This window comes from Pithys albifrons, chromosome 5, assembly GCF_047495875.1.
Source record: "Pithys albifrons albifrons isolate INPA30051 chromosome 5, PitAlb_v1, whole genome shotgun sequence".
NCBI lineage: Eukaryota > Metazoa > Chordata > Aves > Passeriformes > Thamnophilidae > Pithys > Pithys albifrons.
Genome location: NC_092462.1, coordinates 60,529,803 through 60,541,521, shown reverse-complemented (window position 1 = coordinate 60,541,521; position 11,719 = coordinate 60,529,803). Strand labels below are relative to the sequence as shown.

The 11,719-nt window shown below is 40.2% G+C and overlaps 1 protein-coding gene across 2 annotated transcripts in view; it reads right to left on the bottom strand.

Annotated features, from left to right (window-relative positions):
• Positions 1–469: 469 nt before the first annotated feature.
• Positions 470–11,719, bottom strand: part of FBXL5 (F-box and leucine rich repeat protein 5) — a 35,713-nt gene continuing 24,463 nt past the window's right edge. For both annotated transcript variants that reach the window (XM_071556767.1, XM_071556768.1), the window contains exons 10-11: positions 9,367–9,515; positions 470–1,127 (exon numbers count right to left, since the gene is read on the bottom strand). In XM_071556767.1, coding sequence (XP_071412868.1) covers positions 1,051–1,127; positions 9,367–9,515 — 226 coding nt within the window. In that variant the 3' untranslated portion in view covers positions 470–1,050. The remainder of the gene's footprint in view (positions 1,128–9,366; positions 9,516–11,719) is intronic.

Below are 11,719 nucleotides of genomic sequence, written 5' to 3'. Positions count from 1 at the left end.
TAAAATCAAACTGGAACTCTGTCACTCATGAGCAGGTGGCCATTAAAGTTTACAACTTGACATGGGCTACAATACACCTCTAACAGTGGAATCATCCCCATACCACCACACACATGCACCCATGTCTTACTCATACATTATTCTTCTCTTCCTAGTGCAGGTTTCACTCATCACAACGGATTCTCTGCCTCCCTGCCAGTCTCTACTGTTTAGAAAGGAGTCTTTTTAACTATCAGAGCAAGGGGGAAAATGTATTGCTGTCTTCCACAGAGTTCGGATTAATGAAAACTGACTTCCTTGGAAGCTGTTTCAAAAATGCAACCTAGCACAGCCATGGGACAATCAAACCAAACCAAGCCCCCAACATGTACTGCACAGTTCACGCCTCTGCAACCACCACACCTCCTACTAACCCCTCCAAGTCTCTGCAGTCTCCTGGCATGGTACTTTATACCTCAAAGCACAGATATTCAACTGCTGCATACACTTTTTTATTGGTGGGAATGTTTTATTTGAGTATGTCTTTCAAGCCCAAATACAAAACCAAATGCAAAAGGAAGGTGTCAATTTCCCTAATTTTGCAATATAAAGAACAACTTCAGGATGAGAGGAAAGGGGAAGAAACAAGGCTCCTAAAGATGTATAACTGTTACCCAAATGCAAACAATACAAATTCTCTGCAGAGGTTTATATTGTACTTACGGATTCTAAATTAAAAAAAAAAGTTCCCTAACACAAAATAATCCAGTAAAGTATATTTAAGTGCCAAACTTGGAATAAAGTGGCATAAAAAAAAATCTGAAGGTTTTCCCATCTTCCCCAAGTTATGTAAAATAAAACCCAACACCCTTCAAGCCAAATGAGATTGTGAGATTGTTACAACACTGTACAGTACACTCATAATTAAAATTTTGAAGTTGTGGGTAGGGTCAGGCTAGTATAACAAATCTCACTCCTAGGATTGTTAACACAAGATGCGAACTGTAAGTAAAGTGCATGAAAGGAAGCCTGCTCAGCTAAATGAAGTAGACAAAGACCAGGAGTCAGCGGTCATTCGCCAGAGCGGCAGCAGGCCCGAAAACCACACTGCAAATTCTGGCATCCACTGGCGGTTTCAGCATGAGGACCTGCACAAAAACAAAAGAGATGTGAAAAGAAGAAAAGGCCATTTATGTAGATTTATAATTCTCGTAACCTGGTGATTCAGAAAATGTCTCCTTTTTTATAATGCACTACACTTCATTCAGCACTGTGAAGTCTGAAACGCTGCCAGTGCTGTCACAGTGTGCAAACCTCAGTTCAAACAGGTGTTTTTCAAGAGATTTTTGTTCCGATAGCTTAGTGCCATGAAGGCAACACATCCAAAATGACACAGAGGGACAATAAGCAACACTAAATGAACAAGTTTAAGTAAGCTCTCACAGTCAGCTTTCAGAACTGAGTGTATTTTCACAATGCATATTCCCATTATTCAAATTCATGTAATGACATCATGGCATTCATTACTAAAGAAACCATAATCTCCAAAACTATTTCGACTATAATGGAAACAGTTTTTAGTCTGGAATTTTTTTTCCCCATGAACACTCCATGGTTGGCCAGACCTCACACACTCTTGAGTGGAAATTCAAGAACTAAAGAGAAAATGCCTTTAGTATCACTGCAGTCATCAGAAGCCGTAAGGCTAAAAATGAGCCGTTCAGAAAGATAGAACAAGTTGCAAGCACAGACAGTACAAACCAACACTGTAATTCTACCCACTTGCACTTACCTTCATTTAATGTTATCCCTTTAATTTAAATTTTCAAGTGATCATGAGATAAGAAACTACTATATTTATTAATACAGGATTTTATTTCCCACGGCCTTATGGTTGCTTTGAGATCCATTTACATTCAGGCTGGCTGAACTCTGGCACCCAAGAGAAATTGGAAGAGGGTTGCCAAGTTAACTCAAAAAAGCTCATAAAGTCCTAACCAGGACAACCCAAATTTCCCCCCTTTGTATGGCAGACAAATCAACAAATATTTACAGTGTTTATAAGGTATTTAGAAAATATTAACAACATCTTTTAGTGAATTAGGGCACCATGCCATGTCTGGCTTTTTTCCCCCTTGAACAGTAATTTGAAGTCATAATTCAAATACTTTCTAATGATCTGGTGTCTTAAAACCAGCTTTATGCTTCATGCCACACACCAATTAAACAATACTCTATAAGGTAATTAAGATGCATGAGACTGAATAAAACACACCTGAAGCTATAATTAAGGACAATGGTTACAGTATGCAACATAGTAAACTTTATTTGCAAATAACTCATTTTCCTTTTCAAATCATTTTATTCACCTGAACTAAATTTTGATCCTCCAAGTCACTTACGAGCTAGAGTTTGAAAGCTTCTTCGTAAGTCCTTTAGAAAGGAGACTCGGTGCTTCTGAACAGCTGGTTTAGCAGAGCATGTTCTGTGCAGCAGCATTTCCAGGTCGGAGCTGACCTTCCCCCAGCATTGCCACAGCTAAGCAGCACAGCAGTCATTTTGCAGCAACTGTTACATTTCTAGCAAAATGCTCATTGACAAAACGTACAGAACCACAACATCCCAAGGAAGGGAATACTCAGTATAATTCAATATTATTTTCCATCCTTTTCTTGCTCCTTTTAAGAATGTTATTCCTCATGCTCATATCTGGAACATACAAACTGCCCTTCCAGATCTGATCAATGCTCCATCTATCACTACCTTCAGCACTGGCAACAGCAAGTGTTACCTCAGGAGATGATATAAGCCTGTCATGCACACCTTTTATGTCTTGCAGCACTTTCCAGCATCCCCAACTGTTGCAGAAGAGACAGTGAAGTCCATTTCCTCTAGTATTTGTTTCTGGTTTAGTTGTGTGGGCAGTTTTTTTAACCTCCTTCCACACTGCCTACCTGCTTCATCCAATGTCCCTGAGCTCCAACACTGCAGAACTTGGAGAGTTACCATTGCACAATCACCTTATCCACTGCTTTCCCAGTTCTGTGAGTAGTCATCACCCTTTTCAGTCATCTCATTTCCAGACTGAAACATTCCAACTTTTTGAGTGCTCAGTTTCCCCATATTTTAGTACACCTCATCTGTATCTTCTGTAACTCCATTACACACAGTCCTCTAGATGGGGAGACCAAAACCATGCAGTACTGCACAAGGCTTTCAGGGCCACACAGCATCACCTCTGTCTTGTTCTTACCACCCTGACGATGCGTAACATAGGTGGTTTTTGGCTGCTGCTGCAAACAGGAAAGATCTCAGACTTGGCACCAACAGCTCTCTGAAATCATTATCTCCACATTGCAACTACCAGCTCTGAATTCAGTTTCAATACAATCACAGTTTGATTATTACCAACCACCCAGACATAATACCATACACACAGCTACACTGAAGCTTGTAAGAATTTCTGGAAATCATCAAGTGTCATTACTTGAGGACCACTCAAAAACCTGGAAATTAGTGTGTGCATTCCTTACACCACAACAGCAATGGAAATGCTGAGTAAGACTTGATCTCAGCTCAGAACTCTTCAGAGGGGAATGGGGAGAAAGCTGTCACCTCCCAGGTTCCTGCCCATCGTGAACAGGGACCACATTAAGCCCTTCCCTTTCCTCCTATCCTTTAATTAATTTCAGGTTTTAAATTTAAACCAATCTCACAGCAACTTAAAATCTCAAAAACTTTGATACTTCTAAGTAAATTGCATAATCTGAAGCTTCTGTGTTCATTTCCCAATTTATTAGGCACTGAATTACGAATTACATTAAGCACTTTACAGTGAAATTTCACCTTTCTTCCCATGCTTCACTTCTTACCCAAGTCTAATTCTGACACCATCACTAACTTTCCTTTATAGCCTCTGATAATGAACTCTGATGAAGTGTTCAGGGTTCAAACACATCGACCAAAATCTGTTCCCTTGTATCTTTCTGTGTATTCTACTGCAGCATACAGAGTCAATTCCCACAATTTGGAGGACGTTTTATGTTCTTATTGTAACAAGGTAGTAAGTGTCATTACTGGTTGTTTTAACAATAAGACTGTTTGGTTATGACTTATTTATATTTTGACATGTCAGTTGATCTCCTCCATCAGGTCATTTGCCTCTTCTATAAAAGCCCTACTGCTCCTTAGTTTGCTCTTTTTACATTTGACACAAATAGCAAAATTCCAATGCCTTTGCTTTTGATAGCCACAGACACTGGGTTTGTTTCCCTACCTTTATTTACTACAACCGACCTTTGGCTACATCTCTTTGGATTACTAATCTCAGATTTCCACAGTCTTTGCTATTGACCTCATTTGGACTAGACTTTGTTTTCCCATTCTGTTCAAGTTCAAATGGCCTCTTTAATCTTGCCAAAAAAACCACTGTCTCCCATTTCCTTTGGACTCTGTATGCAAGGTCCCCAATACGTCACTGATGCACTGTGTTAAGCAATATGGTAACTGCATACAGACCCTTCTACATGGTCCAGTGTGTTGGTCATTTCAAAGTGGGGCTGAATCACTTCCATATCATCATAGAATGGTTTGGGTTGGAAGGGACCCTTAAAGGTAATCCAGCTCCAACCCCCCTACAATAATCAGGGACATCTTCGACTCCATCAGTTTGCTCAGAGCCCCATCCAGCCTGGCCCTGATTGTATCCAGGGACAGGGCTCCCACCACGTCTCTGGACAAACTGCTCCAGTGCCTCAGCACCTTCACTTTGCCCATTATTGCTTCTAGCACAGCCCAGTTAGCAATGCACAGCATCTTGGAGCACCCATGGCTACACGCAGCAACTCTGTGAACTGTGCATGTTTTGAGGACCAGCTGATGATTTTGATTAAACTTTGCCAGTTTTGATGGGCACACAGAGCAAGAAACCACTGGCTGCTTGCAGTGTCAGGTTGTGGCCCATGGAGTAAAACATGGCAGGGAAGAGCCAGATACCATCACCACCAGACTTAACAAGGAGCCTGGACTTAACAAGGGCTGAACAAAGATTCAGTCCTTTAAAACATGAGATGAAGTGTGGAGAAGGAACTGCACATGCCATGGATCATACAGAGAAGTGTATTTCAGAAGAGACCCTGTCTTTCTCCTGACTCTGAAGCCTTAATGAGGGCAAGCAGTGAACTGCCTAAATTAAGTGTGTTTTGGGCTGGTTCACTTGGGAAAGAAAGTTAATCAGGTTCTCAATAACCTGCCACAGTCTACATTACTGGTTTAGTTACTTCTAAACTGGATTATTGTAATGCTCTTTACATGCACATCTGATTACTCAGATGCCGGGGTGACTCAGAAAAGAGGTGAGGTCTCTTTACTCATGGTGAGCATATGAATATGTTTGGCAATGTAAGAGAGGAGCAGAGTCATTTGATTACTCCACTTTGTCACACATATTAGCAGAACAAAACTCAGTCAAAATTTCCTAGAAAGAAGTTTGGCATTTCACCAAGAATACATGACAGCACGGACCAAGATCATGGTGAAAGAACCACTCCAGCCAGGGCAACTGGTTGCCACCACCATATTCCTTCAGTCACTTTTTCCAGCTCTTGCCTATGGCAGCAGAAACATTCATGTGCTTTTCAGCAAGATGGAGCCCTGACCCATTTAGAAAAAGAAAGAAAAAGAGAAAAAACAATAGGCAGGAAAAAAAGGTAAAAAAAGGAAGCTTTCAGCTATCCCAGGGACTGAGCTTACTAAACAGCCACACAGACTAATGCTGCCCACAGGAAGGCAGTAAGAATGAGCTGGGAGGAACACAAAGAAGGGAAGGAGAGACAATTATTTTCAGTCACCACCAGCGAGTGGCTCCATCATGAAAACTGAAACCATATTTGATTGTAGTGTAGCAACAGTAATACATTACAAGGCAATTACAAAAAAGTGACCAAATTAGGTTTAAAAATATATTATTATATATTTTATAGATATATAATTAAAAAATATATAAATTACCTTTTAAAACTATGTCAAGCAAATATTCAAATCTGATTTTACTAAGTGGAACTATCAGCCTTCAGTAAAGTTACACTTACAGACATTTATGAGAACACCTTGGTTATCTGTAGAACTTAAAGACTGAGACCAAACTCCTACAGTCCAACAACACTCTGTTCCCACAAATCTGCAAGCAGCAGTCCATACATCTAAAAACATACTGCAAAGTCTTGGCTCCATTGCTGACAGATCAGCTATAACCAATGACATTCTAAGAGCCAGAAGAAAAGAGTGCATCAATAAAATCACCACAGCTTTATTTCATTAATGCACTATTTCTTTAATTACAGCATCTGAAGACTACATAATTAAAAAAACACTAGAAACTGAATCATACTTAAGAGCTTTAAAGAGCTACGGCTGCAGAAACCAGGGAGCCCCATTTTTCTAATCCCAAAGCTGACAGCACTCCAGGCTTTGAAACTGAGAATGCAGTCAGAAGACACAGCTGGTCAAAACACCCTTAGAAAAATAAAAGCTTCTCAATGGCAAGAGGTAACTCAAACATTGAATTCTTCTTACTGAGTTCAGTGTGATCTACAACCTAATTTGTTTCAAATGTTAAATGAAATCACACTTAGAAGGGATGTATACTGACAGATTTGTTTTCAGCTACAGCTGAGGGTTATCTAACTCCAAGTCTCCAGCATTGTGCAAAACATAAGGAGAAGTCCTAAACATTAGTACACAAACCAAAAACTGAAGAAAAACTAACAGTAAACAAACATAAAAGAAATTTGGAACTGCACGCAAATTCATGGTCTCTGCTCCTAAAAACTGAACCATGTTACTGGTGTGCAACAGCAGTCTGAGACTCAGACCCAACTATTTAACCACAGCTGCTCCATCTGTTTAGTTTTATCTACTAAAACAGTAGAGTAGCTATGGTTAGACCAGCACTTGCTGAAAATACAGAAGTTGAAACCAACATGCCAACCAAACAAGTCCAGCAAGCCCTCCCCAAAGAAATTCCAATGAAGATCTGCTGTGTGTACGGGGTCCCATCAGGCTCAGTGTTTATAGAAAAAAAAGATCTGAAAATATGCTGCAGGTAAAAGTAAGGCCCTTATTCACTGGCAGATGACAAAGTAGTATCTTTATCATTCAAAGATGGCTAAATTCCATGCTGTTTGCTCCGTTTTTTGTTCTGCAAGACCGACAGGTTTTCCAAAATGATCCCAGAACATGCCTCCTTCCCCGAAAACAATCACTGATAAGCTGGTGGGCAAAGAAAATTACGCAATTATTCTCCACATGCTTACAGATCAGTAAAGTTTGTGTAGCAGTTAGTAATACAATCTATAAATGTGTAAATAAACAAACAGCTTCAGATATGGATTGATTTAAATAAAACAGCTACTGCTTTCCTTCATTGCTTTAGAAATATCAAATGATACAGAAGTAGCTGTTGGAGGAACCTTGCTGACCAGAGTGCAATAAGGCATCAGTTCCACACTGAACAGCCCTATCACAATGAAGTTTGACTGAAAATACAAGGAACAGCACTCAGAGAAAGCTGCAGGGGATTCAGTTATAATGGTTATTTTCCATTACAGAATTTTGCTCACAATACCTCTTTTAAGTTTTTATCAACTCCATTCTTAAAGAAAACAGCCACAAACTTCTGAGGTGGCACTATTTCTCAAGAGATGTGAGAAGCCAAACCATTACAGCTTCACTCTCCTGTTCGTTTCTCCCTACAGGGGTAACTGTTGATCCAAAGGCCTGCATGATGTTTTATAGAACCAAGCAGAGCTTACAGGCTCACAGCTTCCAGCAGGCAGTAAAGGAAGGAAATAAACACGAAGAGGATCAGAACAACTTTATAAAGTAACTCAAAAAGACTCCGTTTAAATATAAGTAATTCCTTGAGGGTACTGTGGAACAGCCAGGCTTTGAAGTGGTAGACTCACAGAGATTTGGGCTTTCTAAACTAATACTGAGATGACAATGTATTTTAGGGGCAAGGAGAGAAACAGAACTGTTTGAAGACAAACTAGAACATCATGTCTAGTATTACTGACAGAAATATAAACAGAGTAAAAGTAACAAGGAATCAGATGTAAAAAGAAAAGGCTTTTAACTGTTCTTTGGAGAGCTCTTTAAACTCAATGTAATTCAGAAAGAAGAGTCAGTGAAGGATTTTTAAAAAAGCAGCCTTAAAATTTTCAGTTGAAATGAAAGACAATAGCAAATAGAATTTTAAAAGCTGTAGTCTAGATGGAAGGGAAAGAAGTAACATGAGGCAAGTGCCTCAAAACAAACAAAAAAAAGCAGCACTGTCCAAAAGTACATAAAGCATAAAAAATACGGAAATAAAATATGATTTAATACTTTCACTTATAATATTATGATCCAATCCAAGTGTATCATCTTATACCAGTTTCAATGGATTGAATACCCAAATATCTGTACAGATTTACCTGTGGCATCAAAGCTCTGGCATCTGGTACCCTGACTGGGGCTGCATCTCCATATGGATGCAAATCACTGAGTTGGACACCATGAACTACCAGGAATACAATTTTGTTTTACACACAATTAGATCTTGCCATGTGAACTCAGTTATTATGCTCTTTTTCCCTTCCCTTCTGTTGCACTTACCTGTTTTAAATTCACACATGGAATACAAGTCACACCATGGTTGCCACCCCTAATGCTATGAATGCTTAACTGAACTTAACCTAACAGACTGAATTCCAGTGTGGCAAACACTGAAAACACTTGCACCATGAATGTGTTTCATGCATTTATGCAGATCCTTCTCCAGCTTAGATCCATCCCTAAGTTACTGACTCAAGAAAAAAAAAAAGATTACATTTTCCATAAGGATACATGGTGGTGGGATCCAAAGTATCCTCTACCAAAACCAGTGCAATATGAGAGGTTTGCATGGCAAAACACAAGTCACTCCTTTCCTAAAAATCTCTGCTTTGGTACCAACCTAATGAAGCCTATGTGTGAGGTTATGACCATGAAGAAAACATACAACTAATAAGGTTTACAAGGAAGATATGGAGAGGAAAAGTGTGTATGAGTAGCTCTATGAAGACTTACTTTCCAGACCCAACTACTTATGCCAAACTAAGTTATGAGGCACAGGGACTAAAATTGCTTTCCTAGGTAATACAGAACTGTACTAGTGTCAAGGAAAAAAAAACCTAAAAGAACACGTGAGGAAAAACTGACTTAACAGTTGTCATTTTGTAATCTGTGAAACTCAGTGCTACACAGCCATTAAAAATGGGGTTTGATGGTTGCTTTTGTTTTCAAAAGTGTCCTTAAACCAAGTGTTGCTCCCCAGAAAAGCATCACATCTTCATAAAAAAACATTACCGTTAATGTTGTCACAGTAGTAAAAGTGTTCATCTTTTAGAGAAGGGCATGCAGAAACTAAATCCTGCAGGCCTGCACCAGTTACAGTGAGACACCCCGAGAGGTTAAGGTGTTCCAAATGTGGCAATCCTCCTCCCAGAGTCAATGCCCTGTTGACAGACAGAAGAGATGTGTTAAAAGCCCGCACAGGACTAGACTGACAAGCAATCCACTGCACCCCCCTCGTCACAGACCTAATTGCACCTTGTAACAAAAAACACATCACTAATAAACAATGCAGTTTTAAATCTGGCGTTTCTTACCCTATAAATAGGGACCATACCTGAAGCTGCATTAACAGCCCTGAAAAATGAACTGATTTCTCTAGAAACTAACAATTCTTTCTGACAGACTTAAATAGTAATGACACCTTTTATTAATGACACCAGAGACAACCAACTATTTCAAAGAACTGTCAAGCCATTCTTCCCCAAACCACCACTGATTTTGGCAGCTCTTCCTAAGTGATGCATATTCCTCATCTCACCCTAAAAACATGACACTCCCACTTTCAGTGCATTAAGCTTCCCAAAGTTAGACTGTGCCTTTTTTGCTAAAATTATTTTGGAATCCAAATTTCTGCTTTCCAGGACTCACATCAGAGCTTCTCTCTGCCAACAAATCACTTAATTATTCAAGTGTAATTCCCTATTTTTTCAAGAGAATTAGGATGCTGATGCAACAGGCATATGGATGTACAACACCTGAGCAAACACTCCAAGTTAAGCTGCTTGCATCTCTGGTTGTTCACAGAACAGCCAGCCCAAATTCAAGCAGAAACAAGCTCACTCACCTGGAAAAAAACACTAGCTTTGAATACCAAACTACAGATTCAAGTCAGGACATAAAACTGAAAATGCCTTCAGAGCATCACTGCACACGTGTCTTCTGTCAGCTGGCAGAACTAAAACTGTTGACCACAAAACCAGCTACCAGGTAACAACTTTTCTATGAAATGACCTGGCAAGCATTTCTATTAAGAGGTTTCACTGTCTTTCCTCAGGGGCTCTAACTATTCTGGTACCTGCAAAAGCATTTGTTGCAGCACATTCTCACCTCAAATACTGCCTTTTACCCAAAAGGCACCAATGGCAAATCAGCAACACAACTAAACCCTTCCCAGTGACCAAGTCTCCCTTCTGTTCCAGATTACTGAGCCATGAAAGTCCAGCCCAGTAACACACAAACTGCGCACAGCGCGACCTGATCAGCACCTAACAAAACTCAGCAGGACCCATCCATTTCACGTCTCAAAGAGCAGCAAGCTCTAACACAAAGCATGGATACCTGAAGCTTACTCTGAGCAAGAGTAGTGCTGGTGAGTGTAAGAACCACTGCATGAGACTGCTGGTACTGGTGAACATCAAATGGGGACAAATCTCAGGAGAGACAAATCAGTACCAGCAGCACCTCACACCTTCCCAATTTACTACAGTAAACAGCACAGGTATGCATGAAGTCTTCCCACTCCAAAAAGCTTTAATTAGCCCTGAGTGATGCAAGATAATGTGAGCAGGTGGCTACAAGTACTTCAACCACATCTCATTTTCAGTCTGAAGCAGTAACTACATTTTGCTGACATAATACAAAGTATCAATAGTAAATATCAAACACAGGAAATTCTGAAACTCGTGAAGTCATTTTAATGTTGATGTCAAACATTATTATCTCCTCCTTTAACTGTAATATGAGGTCATATCTAACACGTTGTTCTGCACATACAAAATTATCAAAGAATCCTTCCAGCTGGAAAAGACCCTTAAGGTCATCAAGTCCAACCATTAACCCAGCATTGCAAAGCCTACTACTAAACTATGTCCCCAAGTGCCATCTCTATATATCCTTTAAATTCCTCCAGGGATGGTGACTCCACCACTTCCTGGGCAGCCTCTTTCAGTGCTTGAAAACCCTTCCAGTGAAGAAATTTTTCCTAATACCCAATCTAGAGCAACTTGAGGCCATTTCCTCTTGTTACTAAAAGACCTGACCGAGCTCCACCTGGCAACAACCTCCTTGCCGAGGACTTGTAGGGAGTGATAAAGTTCCCTCTGAGTCTGCTTTTTTTCAGGCCAACCAACTCCAGCACCCTGAGACAATCCTTTTAAGACTTGTGCTCCAGACCCTACACCAGCTATGCTGCCATTGTCCGGACTCACCCCAGCACCTCAAAGTCTTTCTTGTCATGAGGGACCAAAAACTGGACACAGTAGTCAAGGTGTGGCCTCACCAGTGACAAGTACAGGGGGACAATCACTGCCCCAGTTCTGCTGGTCACACTATTTCTGACACAGGCCCAGATGCCATTGGCCTCCTT